Below are 26,676 nucleotides of genomic sequence, written 5' to 3'. Positions count from 1 at the left end.
ATCTGAACCTTTTCTTTTCTCCGTTCTTTTTTGTGGTGCTAGAGATTGAGCCAATGCTTTGTAACTGCAAGCCTGGGTCCTCCCACTGCACAGATTCTCCCACCCTGTAGTTAGACTTTATTATGCTTACGAGATGACTTTGCATAATGACCAAACTGATTTCCAGCCCTATGCTCCTGCAGCTCTGCCTGGATATGTGCCTTTCTGGAGAGTTTAACTCCTAGCCTATCATCCTTCAGCAAATTTTGATGCTTTTAGCAAGAATAACAACTTTGTAAACCACAACGTTTAAGATAAATTTGGGGGAAAATACAGACCTGTGTCATATTTGACTAGGGAACATAATAAATGGAATTATCAGTATGCACAGAACACTTTTTTCTAAATATGTCTTTATATCTTCACATAGTTCCTAATTCTCCACCACCGTGACTGTTTCTAGTAGACCTGGCATTGTCATCTCAGCTACATCAAGTGTGACTTTCAATGTACCTGTCAGATAGGAGAGCAAAAGAAATGACATTATTTGCTTTAAGGAACTGAAACCCAACTCTAAGACCCACTATCTAGGCGACTGAGAAAGTCCATCTCAGTCCTTGCTGACTGTGTGCCCCAAAGCTGTTAAAAAAAAAAAGCTCCCTGGCTTTACACAGAGAGCATAAAATCCTCGGGGAGAATTCTGGATAGTGACTTCTAGGATCACACTGTTCTATGATCTCCTGGGAATTATAGTCTGGAGGGCACCAATAGCCCTGCTGTCTGGGTCTAAGGAAGCAGCAAGATTGTCTAGGTTTAGTTACCCTGCAAACTGACAGGTTTATTTATTTACTGCAAAATGATGAACATTGGGTCCTAGTGACTTGATGAAGGCCATGTTTCTGGGGTCATCCAGTGAGGGACTTAGGGTGATGGGAGCAAAAGAGGAAAATTGAAGTCCAACCAGAGTGTTTACAATTGAACCAGACTCCTCCTGATCCCCTGTATCGCAGCGAGTGTAAATGGCCCCTAAAGGAACTGTGTCGGGCTTTCTTACTCCCTTCTCTACCAAGCAGAGACTGCAGACAACTCCGGGGTGGGCACAGGAGACAAAAGTCTACATGTCTTTCTTATGGCTGAGATGGTGCCCAAGAATAGTCCTTTGAAGGCCACAGGTGCCAGCTCTCAGAGCAAACACCTGAGGGAACTGAGCAAGTGGAAGGAGGCAGGGCTCCTGGATTTGGTCTCCAAAGTATTCACTCCAGGAACCATCACAAGTCAGCATATTTATTTTGTAGAATGGCTTCCTTGGTAAGACACCCCACCCACCCCCCACACACAGAGAAACGCATGCAAACATACACATGCTGTTTCTTCAAGTAAGACAGACAAGGTAGCGAAGATCTTTGAAGAAGATTAATCTGGGACCCGAGAATGGGGTCTCATGGTAGCGCTCCTGCTTGCGGACTTAGGGCTGTGAATTTGACACCCAGATAGCCCCCAAATTGTGTATGATCCCGGTGGCACTACCCTAGGGCCTCCCAGTACCACAACAAGGATGTGATTTTCTGCACACTGCAACCAAGTGTGTGGCCCTGGACACAGTAGCAATGCAGGAAAGGAAAGGCGAAAGGAAATTAAGCTTGAAGAGAGAATTTTTTTTAAGGTTTATTTGAAATAGAATCTCAGATAATTGCAACCCCCACCCCACCCCACAACTACAGTTCACAGAGAAGCATATAAGGATGTGCTGATCTGAATGTGTTTATGTCCCCAGGATGAATCCCCAAAATGACAGGGAAATGTGCTACTTATGATTAATCATGGAACGTTTTACTGAGCAAATCATGAGTTCATGCTCCTTCCAGGTCAGAGGTGCAGATATTTTAAATTCTCACTTGGTTTTGTGTGATAACATCCATTCCAGTGAGGATAAATGAATCATAAAGCCCTTTAAAAAAGCAGACAGAAAAGAATCAGAATCTGCTCAGTGGGAAATATAAAGTTTCTAAAAAAGAGAGAGACCATAGGGGGTTGGTAGCTTTGAAATCTAACCCTGGGAGATGATCGGATAAGATGCAGATGGTCTGTGAACCCTACTGGTGGATATCTAAACTAGGAGAGAAAAGGATGGCTGGAGGAAGTCTTAGAATTCTCTTCAAAAGCATTATAGGAGAGTGTCCAGCTTTGGAACAGTCAGGAAGTAAATGCAAATGTGAGAGAACACAGAACTATGCCTAGTGGCTGTTTGATGTAAAAACTTACTGTTAAAAACCCGTTGTGTAGGATTAAGAGAGACAAATGTACAGAAACCATGGTGGCCCCAGAAGTCTGAATCAACATAAAGGACTCAAGTCTTGAAACCCTTCACAAGCAGATAATTATCAAAAGGCTAGAAAAGAATGTAAAATCTTTCTTTACAGTAGAATAGAACCCCAAAAGGGGGCTTTTGTTATATTTACTTATGGGTTTATGAGCTTTTCTTTAAGATACATGCATTTGGGGATTTGATTTTTCAAGACTGTTCGGTGCTTATAAATAAAGTCAAACAAGAGTTGAGACTGTATTGATTCAATTAGTTCTCAAAATCAGCCCAGCCAGAAAAGTGTTATTAGCCCATATTATAATATTATATACACATATATATGCATATATATGTATATATGTTAAGGCATGGTGAAATTAAGTAACTTCCCAGGCTCCCATTTACTAAGAAAAAAAATGTATTTCTTTATCATCTCTTCCACTCACTAATGAATCCCTACTTTATGCAAATTCTGGACATGGGGGCATGAAATGATTTTGTGAATTTATATTGGTTTGATTCTAGAGGCCATTGTCTTTCCAACAGAGTCTACTGACAAGTAATTCAAATCTGAGTTTTTGCATGGATTTCTTTACGATTATGAAAGATGATAAAGAGATTTACACAAGGTAGAGATAAGCTGGGAACATGTAAACATGTAAGGAAGACTTAATGCTAGGTTATATATGAAGACTTAGTACCAAACTGTCTTGCCTAATACTTTAAAAAATAATCAGAACAGATACAGCAATAAAAATAACAATAAGCAGGTTTTTATTATATTTTATGATTATAAAACTTGAAAACATTGTGAAGAAGCAAAAATGTGACAAGACAAAAGTCATGACTATATATGCATATTAGTGTTTATTTTAACAGTTTTCTATGTCTATTTGTGATTTTGATCATCTTTATCTGACTTTGGATATCATGGATTTGGAGGTTGATGTCTTTTATCAATTTGGGAATATTTCAGCTATTCTCTCTTTATATGTTGTTTTTATTCCTTTCCTTCTTCTTTGGAAATGCCACTTATATGTACTTATTAAACTTAATTCAGGGTCCCTGTCGTTTCTGGCACATTTTTCTCCTCTTTGTGTCCTGGGCTTTATTCTAAGTTACCTCTAAATTTATTAACACTGCTAAAATTCATCTGTTTGCCACTGAATTTATCCAATGAGTTTTTAACTTCTCTTACTGCAACTTGCAAATTCGAGATTTCTCAGTTGCTTATTTTATATATTTGAGGGGCTTCCAGGGGGTACTCACGAAGCTTGGGGACCCCTCCCACTGATCCTTTGTCAACAGGCTGGCACAGAGCACCAGGCACAGAGAATACAGTATTTCTTGAGCTCCACACTGCCAGGGATTACCCATAGTGCTTGTATGAAACCAAGGTTGATCACATGCAAGGCTAGTACCTTAATCCCAGTAGTATCTCTCTGGCTTCCTATTGGTTATTTTTCAAAGTGTTTTTATGCCCAGGTGAAGTTCACAATCTTTTATTTCTTTGAAAGTATTGGAGTGCACTTTTAGAAATATATAAGAGCCACTTCCAGTAATGCACAGGGTATCTAGAGGGCCTTCCCATGGTATTACTTGACCTGGCAGCACATTCCTGAAAGGTCAATGCTTGAGCCCAGAATTGTTTAAGGACCACCAGGACCACATCCAGCACTGTTCAAGGGTGCGATGGCACCAGAGTTGAACATAGGGCTTTGAACATACTAGGCATGTGCTCTACCACTAGAGCTTTCTTCTTGCCCAGTATAATTGTTTTTAAATATTGTCAGGTAACAACACTATCTCGATCCTATATAAATCCATTGACATTGTCTACATTTTACTTGAATTTTAACTCTATATTGTTGCTTTCTATTAAACCCTTAAATTTTAACTTGGAAGCATCATCTTAGGGATGAAATTCCCTAAGCAATAACTTTAAACCAAAGAGCTCACCACCTGATGATGTTGGATTGAAGGTGTGTTATAAATTTAATAGAGGTCGTCTGGCATTTGGGAGTAAAAAAAAAATGCATAAGAGGTATCTGTGTGACCTGGTATTATATATTCACATTTTTAAAGACTACATGCTGAAGAATAATAGAAATATGGAGGAGTTCCTTAGCCTTAGGGAGATTTGTTTGTGTATCCTGAGTCAGTTTCTCTTGAAGTTTTCTTTTAGAGTCTTCTTTTATTTATTTATTTTATAAATTAAATTTTTAAAAAATCGAATCATGATGAGATACAGTTACAAAGTTGTTCACGATTAGGTTTAGGTCATACAATGTTCCAACATCTGTCCCTTCACCAGTGAACACTTCCCACCACCAATGTACCCATTTTCCCTCTTGCCACTCCCACCCCCCAGCCTGCCTCTACAGCAAACACTTTTCTTCTCTCCCTCCCTCCCTCCCTCCCTCCCTGCCTCCCTCCCTCCCTTCCTCTCTCTCTTCCTCCCTGTCTCTCCCTCCCTCCCTTCCTCCCTTCCTCTCTCTCTCTCTTCCTCCCTGTCTCTCTCTCCCTCCCTCCCTCTTTAACTCTCTCTCCTTTCGTGAGTCTCCTTCTTGAGGGAAACTGTGTCACTGTCATCGTGCTGTTCATCAACTTACTCGAGCGGGCACCAGTAATGTCTCTATTACACTCAGCCCTGAGATTTTAGCAGCCTCTCCTTACTTGATTTCCCAATGATTGGAGGCTCTTTCAGGGTCAGGGGAATGAGACCTATTGTTACTGTTTTTGGCATATCAAATATGCCACGGGTAGCTTGCCAGGCTCTGCCGTGTGGGTGGGATACTCTCGGTAGCTTGCCGGGCTCTCTGAGAGGTATGAGGGAAACTAAGGACCTGAATTATCCCAAGGCTTTGTCACCATTGCCTCACCCAGACTTTAGAACACTCCTTAACTGTAATAGTATGAGATGTTTGGAAGTTCTACCCATAGCATATCATGAGACACTTATTGCACCTTGGAAGTACTTACCTCCAAGGAGGAAAATCTCAACTCAGGCTTACTGTAGATTTTCTCTCCTCTACCCACATCATACACATGTTCCTGGAAGTACAAGCACTGGGGCTTTCTCGGCCCACTTAAAGCTTCAAGAAGTGCATAGTCTGCCTGACACTATCTCAGTGTCTTGGGCTCATTTAGTGAGAGTTCCCTTTTGACACTTAAAATGGGGTTTTAGAGTCACCCACAAGGAAAACTTCTCAGAGTCCATGGTCCCCAAACACAGAGACCATTGTTGAGAGCATTAACCACATGGCCTATGGGCAATGAGAGGGGACAAACCAGGCGTTCAGCCAATATTGGCAACCTTGCCAGATGACACATGGGAAATGATTCATTGCTTTGTAGTTCTTACAATTTTTTAAAAAATTGTATCCCTTCCCTTTGTTGTTGTTTTCATTGTTGAGCGGAAGTCACACACGCTGGTTATGGGTGCTTGTAGGGTAGGGGTGGGGGCCACACACTTTTATGGTAGTGCTCTTACATGCTTTAATTATGTGTCTGCCAGAGATCACACACTTTGTTGTGAATGGGGATCCTAAATGACAATACTAATAGATTTGAATTCAGCATGTGGGCAGTTCTGGGCAGTAGTATTCTACTAGTGTTATTAACTATGGTCCCTTCCTTCTTAAATATTTTAGAAATTTAATCTGAATGGAGATTCCTTCCTTACCTAGAGGCAAACTAGTAAGTCCCTAAGGTGATGGAGACAGTTATGAGAAGAAAAGGCATGTCAAATGCACAATTGCATGGCAGAGGGACTGTTTTATAAGGGTAAACCTTAGAAGAAATGAGATGGGAAAAAAAAGACTCAGGAGACTGACTGAGCGATTGGTACCCAGACTTAGTAATTAAGGATTAAATTATTTACGGAACTCATTTTATTTCTTTAGGCAAGTAATATTTAGTATCATGCCATAGTATTTGAGAAAATGTGCTATTTGCATCATAGAATATTTCTAGGTTGACTATTGTGCTCAGTGCTCAGATAGCTGGCAATGCCATTTCTACCTGAAGTAATTTACAACATGAGTTAAAGATTAGAAATACCTAAGCAATAAATATTGTTAAGGATTTAGATGGAAAGTTCTATCTGGACACCAAGGGAAATTTGTTGTGTCCCAGAATTTATATTGTCCTCTACTGTTTTTCAACCGTAATTTTCAACAGTTCTATACCTCAAAATGAAACATAATCTAGATTTGTTTTCTATAGAGACTCTTGTTTCTAACCAGTTCTGCTTTCTGGGTACAATACCAATAGGATGCTGAATAGTGTAATTTAATTGTTCAAGCTTTAGTGAAAAAAGAGATAATACAATACTAAAATACGAAAGTCTTGTATACTGATCAAAACATGTAGGTAAAATATTTACTTTACCCAGACCTCCCAATTCATAAATTTTGAGAAAAAAAATAATATAATGTTATGTGAGCTAGTGCAACATCCAATGTATCTGGAGATGTAATAAGATACTCATATTACAAATAAATCCATAAAGCAAAGGGAAGACATGTCTGAGACATGCATTTTCTATTATGAGGTTTCTCTTGGCAATTCCTTTGAGTCCACTGTTTGCAAGCTCCATATCACTGCATTTTAAATTCATGAAACACGGGAAGATTTTATTCTGGAATGAAATGCTTCAGTCTTTTAATCACTTTTACTTTCTTTTTCAGTCCTTGAAGAAAGAAACTGCTCAGACCCTGGGGGCCTAGTCAATGGGTACAAGAAAATAACAGGAGGGCCTGGACTTATCAATGGGCGCTTCTCAAAAATTGGCACCATCCTATCCTTCTTTTGTAACAACTCATATGTTCTTAGCGGCAATGAGAAGAGAATCTGCCAACAGAATGGAGAATGGTCGGGGAAACAGCCTATTTGCATAAAAGGTAACTTGTAGATCTCAGAAGTCTAGAGGAATAGAGGTGCTGAATTTTGGGATCACTTCCATCCATGCTTTCATGAACGCCTTGTAAAAATACCTTTTTCTGTTGGGTTCTCGCTATAACCATACATTACTTTTTTTTTTCCTTTTTGGGTTACACCCAGTGATGCTCAAGGGTTACTCCTGGCTCTGCACTCAGGAATCACTCCCGACAGTGCTGGGGGACCGTATGGGATGCTGGGAATCGAACCTGGCTTGGCAACATGCAAGGCAATTGCCCTACCGGCTGGACTATCGCTCCAGCCCTCCTCCCCCCCCCCCACAGAACCATATATGATTTTTAAGTTGAAAAACATTACTAAAAGCATTTGTTTCTCTTCTGTACCTTCAATCATCCTAATCATGTCTTGTTTTGACAAGAAGCATAATGTAGGTATCAGGGCAGTTTTTAGAAAGAAGACAGGACTAAATTTTATGTATGCAAACCCAAGTAACAATGGAACAATGGAAGTAATTTATATGACTTATATAGCTACATTTATCAACCCTATATGCAATATTAAGCAGTGCCAGAAAGCAATAAAAGAGCAAAATAAGCACATCATCTCTGCCAGCCTACATATGAGGAGGTTTGAGATGTTTGAAATATAGGAATGGGTCACTGTCACTGTCATCCCGCTGCTCATCGATTTGCTTGAGCGGACACCAGTAACGTCTCCATTGTGAGACTTGTTGTTACTGTTTTTGGCACATCAAATATGCCATTTGGCATATCAAATATGCCATGGGTAGCTTGCCAGGCTCTGCTGTGCGGGCGAGAGAGGCGGAAGAATCAACCCGGGTAGGCTGCGTGCAAGGTGAACGCCCTACCCGATGCGCTATCGCTCCAACCCATAGGGATGGGTAAATTGGGTAAAGAGGGGATCAATAGTATGGTGGAGGATGGAAGCTAGACTTTTGGTGGCATCAAATGCAATATATTCACAATGCAATATATGTGAAGACCCAATTAGAATGTAGTAGCCTTGAAGCCTCCAATGTTACTCTAATAAATCATTAGAAAGAGAAAAGGAAAAGATGGTAAACATTCATGAAGAAGGGAGAAATAGTTCAGAGCAAGGAGTCCTACTGTTGTCTTGAATAAGGACCCCTGCAAAAGCAGGTAGAGTCTCAGCTAGTCTGGGGAGTTGGGAGGAATTTGTAGAAGGAAGAGAGTTGGGACTCTGTTCCAGTAAGAAGACAAAGGAAATGACAGGAAGTGGAGTGGAGGAAACAATCCCAAGACAGTATAGGAAACGGGGAGTAGAAGAATAAATTTTAAATAAATGGGGGTTAGAGGAATACATTTAAAAAGTCATATGGGTGTTGCAGAGCTAGTGCAGTGGATAGGGCACTGGCCTTGCACATGTTCGACCCAGATTCTTTCCCCAGTGTCCCATATGGTCCTCCAAGCTTTACCAGGACTGATCCCTGAGCACAGAGCCAGGAGTAAGCACACAGCACCACCAGGTGTGGCCCCCAAACAAAAAATTAATAAGTGGAGATAACATGGGACCAGAAAAATGGAATTGAGTATAGGATAAGTTTGAAATGTATGTGTCGGTATTTGGTTTCTTAGTGAATTTATACATCTTTATTCTAGGTCAACAGCCACTCTATTTGGGGATGGGGGGTGGAGGCAGGTCACAATTATCTGGCTATTTCCTGAGAAGAAAGCATGCCCTTGGCCTAGATTATTCAGATAATTGCCTCAACCCTTCACTTTCCCTTCTGGGTGTTTGTCAACAACCCGAATCCTGGGGAAAGGAATGAAAGAGAATGGTTTGTGAAAGGAATAAATCACTTTAGACTTCAGCCAGGAGCGACCTTCATCTCCACCTCCCGCTCCCCGCCCCCCACCCCCAGCACAGACTCTGTTTCTGGATTTATTAAGTATGGAAATGGTGTTACATATATCCTTAGAGATTTTTGTCAAGTCTTCTCTTACAAATTAATACCACCAAAGTTCCTGAGGTTGCTAATTAGCTGGATCTTGGCTGCTTAATTGGGAAGTGAGACGGGAAGGGGTCCCTTTCACTGGGGAAGAAAGAAAGACTGCAGCAAAGTGAAAGTAGGCTTTGAGTCACCAGCCAATAACGGTCCGGAGCCTGGGGCAGAGAAAGGACATGGAAGATTCTGTTACCTCAGAAGTCCTGATGGTTGACACGTTTCCAACGAAAATCTCCCTGGCTGGGGTTTGTTCTAGAGCTTCCACTTGGACTTTTATTCTGTGTTGACCATGTCTGCTGATACACTTTCTGTGGCAAGATTATTCTCATCTATTCATTACCACAATTGTTCCAGTCACCCAGGTGGAGCAGTGTTTGAGGCGTTCTTCAGCAGGCTTTCTGTTACCATGAAAGGCAGCATGCTCCTTTGCTGAAGGAACGGTTTAAAGGTGGCTCACCTGTCTGGGAAAGGGGATATGGCATCTGGGAAGGGTGGTTGGTGATGAATCTAAAGGGACGGGTGTGAGTGGCTGACCCCAGCAAAGACCATACAGCATTCTTTTTCATCCTCAGCCTGCAGAGAACCGAAGATCTCCGATTTGGTACGACGGAAAGTTCTCCCAATGCAGCTTCAGTCAAGGTGAGGCCAAAAACACTTGAATTCTGCTCCCAGTGACGAATAACTGTCCCCGCCTTTGCCCCTTTTCTCCATTTCTCTTTGGCCAAAGGCAGGCTAGGGTTGCTTCAGGACACTTGGGGCTGACTGGCGATGAAAGAACAGGGCCTGTGAGATGGAGCCTTATTAGCCAGCTGCTGTCGCCAAGAGGTAGCAATGGTTGGACCGTGTCCAGGTTTCACAGGCTCGTGGGAAACTAGGTGCATGGTAGGAAGCAAGATGATCTTTCAGGAACTTGATTTTAATAGTGGAGCGAGTACAATGTAGTTGTTTGGGAGCTGGCTGGGGTGAGGCCTTCTCACCAATGCAGCTAGCTCTGGCTCAAAAGAAAAGATGCTCTTGGAGGTCAGCAACCTAGTGAGGCAGGCTGGAGGGGCTCAGGGGCCAGAGCTAAAGGATCAGTCCCGGGAGGGACATGAGCCCCTCACATCGCAGGCAGCAAACCATCCCCTGGTGATGATGCAGGGGAATTGCTGGGGAGATGCAGATTGATTTCCAAGCAGGCTTCCCCTCACTTCGTTTCATAGGCATTTCCCTTTCATTGCTCTCCTCCTTCCCACTTTGTCCCTGATGGCCTGACTTTCTTGCTTTCTTTTCTTTTCTTTTTTTTTTTTTTGCTTTTTGGGTCACACCCAGTGATGCTCAGGAGTTACTCCTGGCTTTGCACTCAGGAATTGCTCCTGGCAGTGCTTGGGGGACCATATGAGATGCCGGGGATGGAACCCAGGTCAGCCGCATGCAAGGCAAACGCCCTACCCTCTGCGCTATCTCTTCAGCCCCCTTCTTGCTTTCTCCTTACTCCATTCAAGGGCATCTCTGCTCCAGAACCTTAATACTTGGAGCTCCCTTCTTCCAATGAGGCGTTGCTGCCTGACTTCCTTCAATTCTCCACTCAGCTTTGTCCTGCAGGGAGACCTTCCTTAATGGCCCTTTCCAAATAACCTAACCCATGCTGCCTAACTAGAATTGCAGCCATTCAGAGATTAACCGAAGCTCCAGGATTGGATAACAGATTCACGAAGTGCTCCTCTGAACTGTAACGGGTAACGAGTAAATGAATGAAGGAAACACTCCACCTGCCCTGACCAACCACATGGACAACCACATGGATACCCCTGCATTCTCTGTCACCGAGGTCTACCCTTTCTGTCTTGCATCTCTCCACCTGGCTGTCCACATAGCTTTTTATTAACCATGTCTTCCATTGCTGTCTCCCCCTCCCACAGTGGACAAATGTAAAAGTTACAAGTACAGGAACATTTTCTGTTCTCCCCATGCTGCAGTTGCTGCAGTTTGGTGCTTAGACAGCACCTGCCATATAAAAGGCACCTAGTATTTATGGAAGGATGAGTTGGATTGACAAATCTGGTTTCCAGACCTGGCTCAGTTTCTCTTTAGTACTATCTTTGGTGTTCTCACTGGGTTGTAGTTAGGATAAGTGGACAAGTCCCTAAGCTTGCTGAGATTTATATTTCCTGTCTTTTTTTTTTTTGCTTCTTTGGGTCACACCCAGTGATGTACAGGGATTACTCCTGGCTTTGCACTCAGGAATTACTCCTGGCGGTGCTCACAGAACCATATGGGATACTGGGAATCGAACCCAGGTTGGCCACATGCAAGGCAAATTCCCTACCCACTATACTATCACTCCAGCCCCCACTGTCTTTTATTTTAAAGAGCACCCCAGTGGTGTTTAGAGGCTTACTAAGGTCACACTTGGTGGTACTTGAAGCATCATATGATTTTGGGAAATCAAATTTGGGGTCTTGTATATGCAAGGTTTACTCTCCATCCCTTTGAGCTATCTCCCTGGCCCCTGATTTCCTCTATGGGAATAAACTTCCCACATCTGTCTCAGCTTGGTGGTCAGGATTCAACACAGCATTGATGTTGACTGAGTAATGTCAGTTGATCTTTTGAATGTTTTACATGGATTAGTTCATTTAGTCTTTACCACCACTCTGAGATAGGTATCAATTTATTACCAACACTTGGTTTTTGATTTTTTGACTATTTTATGACAGATAGATAAACAAAGAAAGTAAGTTTTGCCCAAGATCCCATTGCAGAAGTAGCAAAGCCTGAAGTTTCTGTGTCTGCTTCATGTTCTGGGTCTTCATCTTTTTTTTTTTTTTTTTTGCTTTTTGGGTCACACCTGGTGATGCACAGGGTCACCAGGCTCTACATTCCTGGCTTTGCATTCAGGAATCACCCCTGGCGGTGCTCAGGGGACCATATGGGATGCTGGGAATCAAACCTGGGTCAGTTGCGTGCAAGGCAAGTGCCCTACCCATGGTGCTATTGCTCCAGCCCCTGGGTCTTCATCTTTAGCCCTTGCCTTGAAGCCTATATCAAGATCTTCACCCAAAACTTTGCACATACCAATACTTGTTAGCAGTGGCTTTTGTGTTTAGGCATAATAACCCTGGGTCCCTAACCAAGTGTCTGAAATGTGCCTAAATCAGGGCACACCTGTGTCTTTGGGCCTCTCTGGCTCTCTTCTTCCATTTCTGTTCTTCTCTTGACAGGAAACACATTCCTGTGGCCACAGAAGCCAATACTGGCTTCCTTTTCTAGTCGTTCTCACTTGCTGGAGACTGGATTCTCCATGAAATGGGGCAGACCTATTTTTCCCAAGGAGGCATCTTGGAGAGGAGGCCTTGAACTAGCCTTAAACACCTGGTGTCATCTTTGAAGCAGTTACAGTGGGAGATTAGAGAACAAGGGCAAGTCTAGAACCTGGTATTAGGAATCTTTCTGAAAGATGGGTGGCTAGCGTGGAGCTATGCCTATGTCCAGCAGCCAGGCTCCTCTGGGAATCTCAAAAAGCAGCATGGACCTTCAAGGACCACCAGATGGACTTGTGTGCAAATTTAAACTTTGTCAGAGGGGACCGGAACAATAGCACAGTGGGTAGGGCGTTCGCCTTGCACACAGCCCACCTGGGTTCAATCTCCAACATCCCATATGGTCCCCAGAGGACTGTCAAGAGTAATTCCTAAGTGCAGAGGCATGAGTAACCCCTGGACATCACTGGGTGTGACCCAAAAAGCAAAACAACAACAACAACAAAAACACAGAGTTTGTCAGAATTATAGACCTGGTTCAAAACATGAGCTGAAGGTGTGCTGAATGCCATCAGTGTGGGTGGATATTTATTCTGATCAAGGCACTTCTTAGATCCCTGAAATAGATTTCATGAGATGGTATCAAATAGGCTCTGTGGAGAGCCAGGACTGCTAAGTGCTATACTGGTACTGTCTTAGGTTCCTGTGTGTCCCTTAGCAATCACCTTACCTCCATAAACTTCATTCCCCCATTCATTAAACAGAGATGAAAACAATGATTCCTAAGGGAATTGTAACTTTTCAGTTAACCATTGTTCTGTGCGAGTATAAATTGAGCCTGGACCATATAATGTGCACACCTCTTCCCACCCCATCCCTGAATGGTCTCTGGGGGCTGTGGCTTCATTTTAAAGGCTTCTCGCATTTACATACAATAGTCTTTATTTCCTTTGATCAGTGTGCCCTGAGAGAAGTCATATTCTCCGAGGTGTACTAATTACATCTGCTAATTGCTAAATCAAGCTACTGTATCAACAGAGTTTAGTTCGAGACAATTTCTAATATTGCCCCATTATGATAATGGCTAGAGAGGAAAAAGATGCCTGGATTTCTTTCATTCAAATGAGCTTCCTTTCCTGTTTAATCTTACAATTAATTCTGTGTGCTGTGCATGTAAAACATACCTGCAGATAACAGCTACTGTGGCGCATGGAGTCATGCCAGAGTAGGAAATGGAGGAAGAGAGGAAAGTGAGGGGGTGGAAGGGAATTTGCTCTGTGTGTGTGTGTGTGTGTGTGTGAGAGAGAGAGAGAGACAGAGACAGAGACAGAGAGACAGAGAAAGATTTTAGCACAGCAGGTAGGGCGTTTGCCTTACACACGGCCTACCCGGGTTTGATTGCTCCATCCCTCTCGGAGAGCCTGGCAAGCTACCGAGAGTATCCTGCCCGCACGGCAGAGCCTGGCAAGCTACCGATGGCATATTCAATATGCCAAAAACAGCAACAAGTCTCACAATGGAGACCTTACTAGTGCCCACTCAAGCAAATCGATGAACAAGTATTTTCCCCGAGGTTGACATATACACTAAGGAGGCTATGGGGAGTGTCATTAACCCTAATCTCTCTCTCTCTCTCTCTCTCTCTCTCTCTCTCTCTCTCTCTCTCTCTCTGGGCCTGTGGCCCTCCCCTACAGGGAGACCCCATTACACCAGCTATACTCATCAGCCTTCAGCAAGCAGAAACTGCAAGAAAACCCTACGAAGATGGCTGCCCTTCCCTTTGGAGACCTGCCCCCTGGGTACCAACATCTGCACACCCAGCTCCAGTATGAGTGCTTCTCGCCCTTCTATCGCCGCCTGGGCAGCAGCCGGAGGACGTGTCTGAAGACTGGGAAGTGGAGTGGGCGTGCCCCATCTTGCACCCCTAGTGAGTCAAAGCTTGTCCTTGGGCTGGAGGAAATAATATCTCCCGTGGCCACTGAGGAAAAGTCACTCATCCTGTGGGAGACTTTTGGGGGGAAAGTTTCTTGTCCAAATGGTCCTCCAATGCTTTCCTTACATTGGAGATATCTGGAATTCCAGTTAGAACTTCCTTCCTCTGGCTTCCACCCAGGAGAAATGAAGTCATTGCATCGGAGCTGAATTTGGGGTTGGCGGGGAGGAGTGTATTTCCTTGTGAAGAATTCTGTCATATATTCTTGGAGGAAAGGTACACCAAGTGACAAGAGCTAAAAGGCACCAGAGGGCTTCTAATGATGACATCTTAGCTGCTGTTTAGTCCAGTGTGCACGCTCATTTCATGAATCACTTAGATTATTAATGGCTATTAATGATTGATGGTTATTAATCAGTCATTAGGTATTTAATTACCTGTCCTGTCAGGGCATAATGATGATTTCTGAGATAATATATGGAAGCATCTGAAGTAGAGCTTGGCACATCAGCTACCTTTTCCACCCTCTGTCAGAGGAGAACAGTATTTTGGTGAATTGTGGTCATACTTTTTTTTTTTTTTTTGCTTTTTGGGTCACACCCGGTGACACACAGGGGTTGCTCCTGGCTCTGCACTCAGAAATGACCCCTGGTGGTGCTCAGGGGACCATATGGGATGCTGGGAATCGAACCCGGGTTGGCCGAGTGCAAGGCAACCGCCCTACCTGCTGTGCTATCGCTCCAGCCCCGATTGTGGTCATACTTTTAATGATAATTATATATTATAACATATGCTATATTATCTTAATCTTATATATTTTTATGCATATTATCTCATCAAACAAAAGAAAATCTTACTTATTTTATATTTCTTAGACAAGCAGTAACTTAATTAAGTGTGAATTAATATGGAAGCCAGAGTTTTGGATTTAAAAAAAAAAAAAGCCAACCCAATGTCCAAGCAAATAGCCCAAGTAGTAAAACACATTCTTGGTGTTTGTGGGCCTGCCAGCCACCCCAACCCAACGTCCAGAGTGCTGGGCTGCCCTTGAGCTGGCCCAGTCCACTCCCAGATACCACTGGGAAAAACTAGAACTACTCAGGAATTTTGTTTGTGAGATTCAACACTTATAAAATGCTGTGATGTGATTTGTGGGGCCAGTGACATAATACAGTGGTAAAGCCTTTTCCTTGCATGCAGCCGGCCATGGTCCTGCCCCCACCATCCTTATGGTCCTACAAGCATTGGCAGAAGTAATTTTTGAGCATTACTAGATGTGGCCCCCAAACCCCCCAAAAATTTACTTTAAAAATTATTATTTAAGGAGCTTGTGATGCTAGTTTCTGAAAGAGTAACCTTAGTGCTCCTCAAATTACTAGGTTAGAAAAACTTTGAAAGGTGGAATTAGTAATACCTTCAGTGAATAAAGCAACCTATATCCTTGTTTATCTCAAGAATTAGATACTGTGTGTGATAACTATAGGCAATTCATTAGTTTTAACTCAGTTGCTCTTAATGGTTTTTTTTTAGCAGGGTTAAGGCTCAGGGTCACTCTGAAAATACATATTGCCCACTTAAGTTGCTCTCCAGGTTTGAAAGCAGGCATGACACTCTAAAAACCCTACACAGGTCTCTAGGGCTAAGGTAGATAAACCAATTTTCATCCCACACTGGTGATTTTTATAGTGTGTCATTTTAGTGAGAAAAATTTCTGCAAAGATGCTAGATGTATTACTAATTATAGCAATCAATGAATTCTGAAATGTGAGAAAATCACTGAGGATGAACGTATACATGATAGTTACTGGGGAAGATGGGAGGGAGATCCTATTTTATATTCTCACTAAATACTTTAGTGAGAAGCTAGCCTAATGCTAACAAGTGAAATTGATAAATTAAGAGCGTAATACTACACAGAAATGTCTTGGGCCAGACAAGTGTGTTAGAGTGCTGGATGCCTTGGGTCCCCTGCCCTCCCTGCCCTCCCCGCTCTCCCAAGCACCTGAGCAGCAACAGGAGGGTGCTGAAGCCTGAAAAATGATAACCGGCATACCCACAGAGGCAGTAAGATATTTAGGAACTTTCTGAAAATACTTTTTCTCTCCAGCCAGCCAGCACAGCGGGTAGGCTGATTACCTTGCATGTGGCCAACTTAGGTTCCATTCCTCCGTCCCTCTTGGAGAGCCCAGCAAGCTACTGAGAGTATCCCGCCCACAGGGCAGAGCTTGGTAAGCTACCCATGGCGTATTCTATATGCCAAAAACAGTAACAACAAATCTCACAATGGAGACGTTACTGGTGCCCGATCGAGCAAATCAATGAGCAACGGGATGACAGTGATACAGTGATACAATGATTATCTCATCCATGGAGCAATAGCACAGTGGGTAGGGCGTTTGCCTTGCACACGGCCAGCCCAGGTTCCATTCCTCCATCCCTCTCAGAGAGCCCGGCAAACTGCCGAGAGTATCCTGCCCACATGGCAGAGCCTGGCAAGCTACCCATGGCGTATACAATATGCCCAAAACAGTATCAACAAGTCTCACAGTAGAGACGTTACTGGTGCCTGCTCAAGCAAATTGATGAACAGCAGGATGACAGTGCTACAGTGCTACATTATCTTATTCAATCTCACCAAAGACTCAGTGAGAAAATTGTTATTATCATCTCCATATTGTAGGCAAAATGACTGAGGCTTTTAAAGGTTAGGCAAGTTGCCCAAAGTCTTGTTGCTAGTTAGTACTTAAAATTGGAAGCTTCTAATATTAACACTAGACTTTACTGCCAAACATTCAGTTATATAAACAGCTAATTAATGAAGGGAAAAGCACAGTAGGTTTGGTGCGTATGGTCTTCAATATGGGCTTTATATCTATGTCTTTTCATATTTGTGAAAGTTGGGTGATACGCCCCTTTCCATGAGGAAGTCTGAGTTAATCTTACTGATACTTTCTCCATAGTCTGTGGGAAAACCGAGAACATCACTACTACCAAGACTCCAGGGATGCACTGGCCCTGGCAGGCTGCCATCTACAGGAGGGCCAGTGGGATCCATGGTGGCAGTTTACACAAGGACTCGTGGTTCCTGGTCTGCAGTGGTGCCCTGGTGAATGAACGCACTGTGGTGGTAGCTGCCCACTGTGTAACAGAGCTGGGGAAGGTAACCATGATCAAAACAGCAGACCTCAAAGTCGTCCTGGGAAAATTCTACCGGGATGATGACCGGGATGAGAAGACCATCCAGAGCTTACGGGTGAGAGAACTAACTAAAACTTTCTTTGTGGGTCTTTGTCTCAGGAAGCTCCAAGCATGAGGAGAGTTGTGGTTGCCATTTCTGTCGCCTTAGCCGTAAAGCTTGTGTGTCAGACTGGCATATACCGGAGACCCAATATTTTAATTAGTAGAGACCAGAAAGAGGCATCTAGAATGATTACTGAGTCTTCTTTCCTTTGGTTGCTTTAGGAAAAAGAAAGAAATGTCATCTGTCGTTATGATTATTTAATAACTCATCTTTTAAAATTTGAGCTTTATGCTAAATAGGCTGTGAGGATATAATAGGGAGTTTTTGTCCAAGTTATTCCTATCAATATATATCTCTTATTCTGCTGCCTCCCTTCTATCCTTCATTCATGTAACGAGTTATCCATTAATCTATTCATGTATCCGTCAATCCATCCATCCCTCCTCCCCACCCACTCACGATCTATCCAACCATCAGTCTATTATTCAATAATCTGTTCATCCATCCATCCATCTATCCATCCATCCATCCATCCATCCATCCATCCATCCATCTATCCATCTATCCATCTATCCATCCATCCATCTAACCATTCATCTCTCCATCCACCTATTCATCTACCCATTTCTCCATCTGTCAGTCTTTCCATCCATTTATCCATCCATCCATCCATCTGCCTATTCATTCTAGCTACCCACATGAGTTGTTGAGATTACACAGACACAATATTAGAAAAGGCCTGGATTTTTCCCTTTAAGGTTTCACAGTTTAGTGGGAAGGACAGACCAGTATACAGTGAGTAGTCTAATGTAAGAGAAGCCCTAAGGAAATATGCCAGGGTTGTAAAAGTACTAAACATGTTCATAAAATGTTACACTATGCCTCAGATATATATTCCTAAAATCACCCTCAAATAATGATCAGTAAGGATTATGACAACTTGGAAAAACTGTGAAAAATTTTTATGGGATATTTTAGATATAGTTCTTACTGGAAATAAAAATAAATGAGGAGTTGGATAAATAGTACAGCAGGTAAGGTGCTTCCTTGCATATGGGTTTGATCTCTAGGACCACATGTGGTCTCCTGAGCACTTCCAGGAGTAATTCCTGAGCACAGAGCCAGGAGTAAATCTTGGTACCACCAGGTATCACCCCAGTATCAAAATATAAATATATTTTGTTTATCATTATAAACAAAAATGTAAATGAAAAGTGTATAGTTGACAAGAGGGTATAGACCCTGTAGAGGTTTATATGCTATTTGGTAGTGACTTTAGTTTTTAAATTTAGTTTAGTATAGTTTTTTGAGCCATATCTGGTGATGCTCAGGGGCTTCTCCTGGCTTTGTGCTCAAGAGTGACCCCTGGCTGTTCTTGGGGGACTCTATGCAGTGCTGGGGATAGAACAGAATTGGTAGCATGCAAGGCAAGAGACTCACCTCCCATACTATCTCCCCAGCCTTGATAGTGATTTTTAAAGTGATACAAGTTGATGATTTGCCAACTTTAAGACTCAGGTGGTGATAACCAAGACCTGGAGTCTGTTCTCTGAGATAGTTAGAACCGTGATTTCTGCATGGCAGGGTTTGGCTGGAGTGAAGTGGTAACTGCCCACTTTCATAAGAATAGTCTCTTAGTCTCTGAAACCTCACCTGACCATTTCCCTCATTTACCACCACCTGCAGGCCCCCGTAGGCATTTCAGTTCGTGACTCTGAACACAGAGGCATTGCTTTATAGGATCCAATGAACAGATGCTCTATCTCTACCTCAGGTCGCCATCTCTTTAGATTCTCCTTGACAATTTAGTCCCAGTGCTTATCTGCTCTTGTTCACCCTGAACTCAACTGCTCACCCATTGTGCCCATTTATGATTTTTGTAGATTTCTGCGATCATTCTGCACCCCAACTATGACCCCATACTGCTGGATGCCAACATCGCCATCCTGAAGCTCCTGGACAAGGCTCGCATCAGCACCCGTGTGCAGCCCATCTGCCTGGCCGCCCCTCGGGACCTCAGCATTTCCTTCCAGGAGGCTCACATCACGGTGGCTGGCTGGAATGTTCTGGCAGACGTGAACAGCCCCACCTTCAAGAATGACACGTTGCGCTCAGGGGTGGTCAGGGTGGTGGACTCGCTGCTGTGTGAGGAACAGCATGAAGACCGTGGCATTCCAGTGAGTGTCACAGACAACATGTTCTGTGCCAGCCGGGACCCCAGCGCCCCTTCCAATATCTGCACGGCAGACACAGGGGGTATTGCGGCTATGTCTTTTCCAGGCAGGGCATCTCCTGAGCCTCGCTGGCATCTGGTGGGGCTGGTTAACTGGAGCTATGACAAAATGTGCAGCCACAGCCTCTCCACGGCCTTCACCAAGGTGCTGCCCTTTAAAGACTGGATAGAGAGAAACATGAAATGAGCCTCGGGCGGGCCCTTTGAGAAGCTTCTTTGGGAATCCAGAGATGCCTGTGGCAGGGCAGACCTGAGGTGTGATCTTACCCATGAATCTGCCTGATCTCAGGGGGAAACTCAGCAGAGGGGAGCAGAGTTCATTTTTTGGGTCATCCGCTGCCTCCCTGACTCCTCAGACCATGTCAAAGACATGAGGGCATGTAAGAACTGAATTTCTTTCCAAACAGAACTCTGTGTGAATAACCTCCAGGAACCTGGTTCTTCAAGCCACCTGGTGCTTCCCCCACTGGCCTTGCGGCTGTGCAGACATCACAGTCAGATGTGATGGAACAAACGCTGACCGTGAAGACTGGGCTTTCCGAGGGCTCTTCTAGGATATCAGCCAGACTGAACTTCAGTCACACTCCCACCCTGGACAGGGGGCATGGTTGTGGCCTTGACTTTCGTGTCCACTGCCACGCTACAGTGTGGTCCTTTGCCTTCCTCATACCCTGTACACATTTGAATAAAACGAGGGTTGGTTTCTGACCCCCAGAATGAGTGTGCTTGTGTTGATTCATGCCTGTTGCTTCTCCAAGCTACTTGAGTTGGGCTGAGAGTTTGTTTGCTGATAGTCTATGAATATAGATCCCCAAAGCGAAATTCCCCCAAAATTCCTATGGCAAGGATGATGACATCTTTTCAGTACCAGCCTCTTGGAGTTTGTTGAGTCATGGGCTGGAGCAGGAGAGACATAGGGGACGCCAGAAAAGACACCAAAAGACAAACATTTGGGGGGCTAGATATTGTTTAGGATCCCCTCTGGTTCTGTGTTCTAGACCTCATACCCCAAAACCCTAACTAAAACCTCTGGAAGTCTTTTTTAAATTTTCTTAAAAAAATTATTGAATCAATGTGACATACAATTGCAAATTTTCTTTTTTAAAAAAAACTTAATTTAATTTGTTTTTTTTTAATTTTTAATTAGTGAATCACCGTGAGACACAGTTACAGACTTACAAACTTTCATGCTTGTGTTTCAGTCATACAATGATCGAGTACCCATCCCTCCACCAGTGCCCATTTTCTACCATCAATGGTTCCAGCATCCCTCCCACCACCCCCACCCTGTCCCCTCCACCCCACCCCACCTATGTGGCAGGGCATTCCCTTTGCAAAGCTTTCTTGTTTTCATTTCAGTCATATAATGATCGAACACCCATCCTTCCACCGGTGCACATCTTCCATCACCAATGTCCCCAGTATCCCCCCCAATCCCTACCCTCTCACTGCCTCTATAACAGACAACTTCCCCCCTACTCTCTCTCTCCTTTTGGGTGAGCCTCTGGAAGTCTTGATGACATGTGTTCATGGCATCTGAATTAGATCCCTGCTTTACTCCCTGGACTGATATATGCCCAGAAACAGAAGCATCACTGGTTTCCAGGACTGTGTGATTTTCCTTTCCAATTTCTCCCCTAACCACCACTGAATAAGGGAATTAAAAAACAGGGGGGCATTCAATGTAGCCCAATCTCTGGAATGTTCTTTTTGACACAGTTTTTGTATTTGGAGTGTGGGGTAAGCAGGTCTCACTCGTTTCTCCTTGCTCTCCTGCCCTGCTCGCCAGCATTCTTCTTTTCAAGATGGAGTCACAGGACTTCCTGGTTAGAGGCAGGTTTGCTGAGTTTCCTGTTCCTGGGTATATGGTAGACTGTGACATTGAATGACACTGTCACTTGTATTTTGTTCTCTGCTTTCCTGGGACCTGGCAGTCCTCCTGGGGACTTCGCTCTTTTGCAGCTCTGCCCAGCATTGGGACTCCTGAGATCTGGGGGTGATTTCTCTTTGACTTGTTTAGGTCACTCTGTCTCATTGCCATGGAAATATAAAACTTTCTCTGATAGCTTTCAGCCAGCCTCTGGGGGACCTCCCAACCCAAACATAGATGACTGGGGTTTTTTTCTAAATGTCTTGTTTCTTCTGTACCCTAAAGCTGGCACAGGCCATCCTTGGATAAAAATCACCTTCTATTGACCCAAACAGTAATTTCCTTTTTTTTTCAACCTATCACATGGATCTCTGAGCTCAAGCACTCTAGCACCCAGAGGACATGTCTGTCTCCCAACCTGCTTCCCATCTCTCTGTCTCTCCCTAATTCCCCAAGCCAGAAGAGAATTTTGGGTACTTTCTTTATTAGTCAGGTTTTTTGGGGGGACTTTCCATGAGTTATCCTCCTCCATCCACTACCCCCACTAATCACACCTTCTTGTCTTAACTTAGGAACAATGTATTAGTTACCAACTTTGCAGGAACAAGCATTCAGTGCTTGTGGGTTCAACATACCCTTTATCGTCTCACTGTATCAGTGGGGCAGGAATTGGGTTGCTGATGTGAAGTGAGTGTGTTGTCAAGACTCCTAGAGCCACAGTCATCCCCAGTGCTGAAACATTGGCTTGATCAGGTTGCTCAGATTCTCCCCTCTGCCCCCCGTGCTTTAAACCTAGAAGACATGAATCTTGAGAAGTAAAATGGAGGTCAGATCAATCTAGGTGTCTGCATTAAAATTCTTGTATTTCAACTTTTCTAGGTGATCTTGGGCAAGTTAGCTAACCTCTCTACCTCTGTTTTATCCACAATGAGGTAAAAATAATAAAAATCTGACTCCAGGGGCAAGAGAGATAATAATTGCCTGACATGTTGCAAATCCTGGTTTAATCCTGGCACTGCTTAGGGGTCCTTGAGCATTTCCAAGTATACTTCATGAACACAAAGCTAGAAGTAGCCCCTGAGTACCACCAGGAATAAGCCAAAACCAAACCAAAACCAAACAACCTTCCCAAATCTGAGTCCTGTGGTAATTGCAGTGATTAAGTGAGATATTGTGCAAAGCAAGGACTGAGGCACAAGGGCATGTTCCTGACAACTGGGCACAGTTCCATGAGCATTTTGCCTCTGGAAGCAAGTCTCCCTAGGCAGTCATGCTCATACTCTCCATTCTCTCTGTCCCGTCCCCTTGTCCCCCATTTTCTTGATACTCTCTCTATACTCAATATTGTTTCATCCCTACTGCACCACTCAAGTTTGCTTCATTTTCAAATCATTTTTAGTTAAGATTTCGAGTTCCTTATAAACTGAAATTGGCCCCTAATCCTGATGGAACCACTTCTGACTGCTTGATGAATAATCATTAGTCCTTAGCCACTCCCCCTCAATCTCTCTATCCCAGATTGCTTCAAGGGGCTACAGGTACTCAAATACACTCATTGAGGAGTTCAGGTTAGCATAAGTAAAACCTTGGTCCTACCTAGCTGCCAAAGGAATGCCATCCATCTCCTTTCATCACATGTCCCTTACATCCTTAGAACTCTAAGGAGGAGACATCCTCTTTCCACCAGAAACTTGGAATACATATGTCAATCAGTATTTTAGCAAGCATTGACTGATATGAAAACACAACAGAATCAAGAACGGTACTACAATGGCCACTTACAATTGCGGGCATTGGTGAAAAAAATCTATGTTGAACTGATAAGTCCTCTGGTGTTGGACTTATCAGTCAGGCTAACAGGAAGTAAAGATAAAAGTTCAGTTGATAGAACAAGGCCACGCTGGAACCCACAAAAACAAATGGAAACTCTTGTTTGTCTCAACTGAGGAATAAATTCTGAGACAGTGGTGCTCTGGGGCTACAGCTAGCTCTGTGTTCAGAGATCACTCCCAGTTATGCTCAAGGACCATGCAGAGTCATGTAAGGGAAGCACCTTACCCCCTGTACTATCTCACCAGCTTCCATGTTTATCTCCATGACATGTAAGAGAAACAAGTACCCTTGTGTATAGCTGCACATAAACCGGGTAGGAGAAACTCAGAGCCCAAAAGAGGATAGGATTGCCAGCAGGTGCTGGTTGTCTGTGCACCTAAGGGCATCCACCCAGCTAGGTGAGCTGTCTGATTTGTTTTGAGTCTATGAATTTCTTGAGCTATTTCTCTGTGAAGTTCTATATTGTTTCTTTAAATCTGAATAAAAGTCTGGCTAGGTAAAATACTCTTGGTAAAGCATTTATTTCATTGAGTTTTCTCACCACTATCTCTATATTTGTGCCTGGAGGGTTTCATTTGATAAATCTTCAGTAAATCTTAAGGACACTCCTTTGTATATGATTTCCTTCTTTCATCTTGCTGCTTTTAATATTCTATCTCTATCTATGATTTTTGTCATTCTGATAAGGATGTGTCCTGGAGTATTTTGATCTGGATTTCTTTTAGCTGGTATTCTTCACATCTCCTTCAGCACCCAGTGATACGTTCTTCAGCTCTGGAAACTTCTCAGCAGTAATGTCTTTGATTGTTGCATCTTTATCCGGGTTGCCTTCCTGGTACTCTGGAATAATGCTGCTACTTACTGCTTCTTCTTTTTCTCCAACTCCTCCTCCTCCTCCTTCTCCTTCTCCTTGTTCTTCTTTTTTCTTCCCTCCTCCCCCTTCTCCTTTTTCTCTTCTTCTTTTCCTCCTCCTCCTCCTCCACCTCCTCCTCCTCCTCCTCCTCCTCCTCCTCCTCCTCCTCCTCCTCCTCCTCCTCCTCCTCCTCCTCCTCCTCCTCCTCCTCCTCCTCCTCCTCCTCCTCCTTCTTCTTCTTCTTCTTCTTCTTCTTCTTCTTCTTCTTCTTCTTCTTCTTCTTCTTCTTCTTCTTCTTCTTCTTCTTCTTCTTCTCCTCCTCCTCCTCCTCCTCCTCCTTTTTATTCTCTTATTTTGTTTGTTTATATTGTTTGTTTATTTTGAGGGTTTCTTCCATTTTCTCCTGTTCCCTAGAGGTTTTCTCCACCTCATCTTGGCGCTCACTGATTCTGTCCTGAGGAGCTGTTATTTTGCTGCTGAGGTCTTCCGTTGAGATTTTTGTTTGTTTCACTTACTAAGTTTGCATGTTCTATCATTTCTGTTTGTAGTTTCCTCATTCCTGCTCTCATATTCTCTTGTGTGGTTTTTTTGGTGGTCCATTCAATTGGCTTTTTTTTTTTGAGCTCCTTAAACATCCTCAACAAATTCTCTCTAAAAGTAATGAGAGAGAGATTATATAGCTTGTTATTTCTGGTTGAGTCTTCCAGGCTACCATATTCACTCACTAAACCTGGTAGGGTTCTGCTTTATTTTCCATTGTGATATTTTCAGTTTGGCATTGTTTCTTGTGTGTTTTTGTGTGCCCAGCTGACTACAGTTAGGATGTCTTTATGCTCATGGTGAGTGGTGGAGAAATGGGAAAATGCGTGGCCACAGAACGTTGCCGAGTGACCTTGGAAATAAACCTGACCTTGGGGCAAGATGGCAATCCTGAGCATTAAGACAGCCCCCAATACTGGCTGCTACTGCAGTGATCTCTGTTTTCTGGACCAGGGCTACCAGATTTGTTACATAAATGAATCTGCAGTGCTGAGTGTACTCTATTAGATTCTAGGACCTGAATAACACTGTTGTCTCACTTTCTGCCACATCTCTTGTAAGTTTCTCTTGTGGTCCCTCTGACCGGAAGCCACACAGGGAATTCCTTCCACAACCATTATTGCTTCTGCAACCATTGTTTCTTATTTCTGTAACTTGACTCACAGCAAACGCCATCCAAATTCTGGAATATTCATGCCAATGAAAGAGTGGTTGTCAATGGTATCTTTGGGGAGAGCTGGAGAATTTAAAAGACTCTTCATCTAGAAGAATCCAATTTTAATTTATTATTTTTTATATGTGTGTTATATTATACACATGTGCACACACAGAGAGCCCTGATGTCCTATCAGTAAGAACTTAGGGCCTGAGAGCAGGTCTGGTTTGACAGGTAGGCAATTGTGATGCTTACAGAATGCCACTGTCGGTTAAGACCATTCTGTGACTATGACAAAGACACAAACAAGACCACTTTCTGTCTTTTCTGTAAACAGACAATAGCAACTTCACTACACAAGCTACAGAAATACCATATGCCTCTGCTCCTGGTAAATACCAGTGCTGCTGTTTTCTTACCAGTGCATCTTTAGCCTCCATCTGTTCTTCCTTCTAAACAAAAGAGACAGTATAAAATTTTCCATGTTTCCTGACAGTGTTCAAACCAGAATAAAGGCCCATTTTCTTTAAGTTTTTCTCAAGTCACTAATACCATGGCATGCAAGTCCAATACTTATTTTCTCTTATACTCCCTTTATTGGCACCCTTCACCCTGAGTTCCTCATCCTTGGCATTTTCTTTCATTTCAATGAGAAATGAACTCTAATTTGTTCAAATATAGGTGCATTGGGTGTTCTTTGGTTTGAAGACATTGAAAGAATATGCATAGACATATTTAAGTATATAGAAAGGTACTTATATATAAATCTCACCTAAATCCACTGGATTTTACTTAAATTTTTCTTTACTATATGATATGTTTTGTTGATAGATACAATTTAGGTAAAATCTGGATTATTTAGGCAAAAATCTTACTTTCATTGGGAGTAACCAGTTTTACATGCCAGTGAACTTTCAAGAATAACTGTTGTCGAGGTGGGGTGAGATGGGGGTAGGGGGGTGGGAGGGATACTGGGATCATTGGTGGAGGAGAATGGGCACTGGTGGAGGCATGGGAACTCGATTGTTGTATGACTGAAACGCAAACACAAAAGCTTGTAAGTCGGTAACTACCTCACGGTGATTCAATATTAATAAATAAATAAA

At 43.2% G+C, this 26,676-nt stretch overlaps 1 protein-coding gene across 3 annotated transcripts in view; it reads left to right on the top strand.

Annotated features, from left to right (window-relative positions):
• The window catches only part of PAMR1 (peptidase domain containing associated with muscle regeneration 1), a 128,313-nt gene extending 107,786 nt beyond the window's left edge, over positions 1–20,527 (top strand). For all 3 annotated transcript variants that reach the window (XM_055141951.1, XM_055141950.1, XM_055141952.1), the window contains exons 7-11: positions 6,973–7,185; positions 9,743–9,809; positions 14,107–14,339; positions 17,306–17,598; positions 19,470–20,527. In XM_055141951.1, the coding sequence (XP_054997926.1) occupies positions 6,973–7,185; positions 9,743–9,809; positions 14,107–14,339; positions 17,306–17,598; positions 19,470–20,006 (1,343 nt within the window). In that variant the 3' untranslated portion in view covers positions 20,007–20,527. The remainder of the gene's footprint in view (positions 1–6,972; positions 7,186–9,742; positions 9,810–14,106; positions 14,340–17,305; positions 17,599–19,469) is intronic.
• The last annotated feature ends 6,149 nt before the right edge of the window (positions 20,528–26,676 follow it).

Source organism: Sorex araneus, chromosome 6, assembly GCF_027595985.1.
Source record: "Sorex araneus isolate mSorAra2 chromosome 6, mSorAra2.pri, whole genome shotgun sequence".
NCBI lineage: Eukaryota > Metazoa > Chordata > Mammalia > Eulipotyphla > Soricidae > Sorex > Sorex araneus.
The sequence above is the reverse complement of the archived record's forward strand: the minus strand, read 5'-3'. Positions and strand labels throughout refer to the sequence as shown.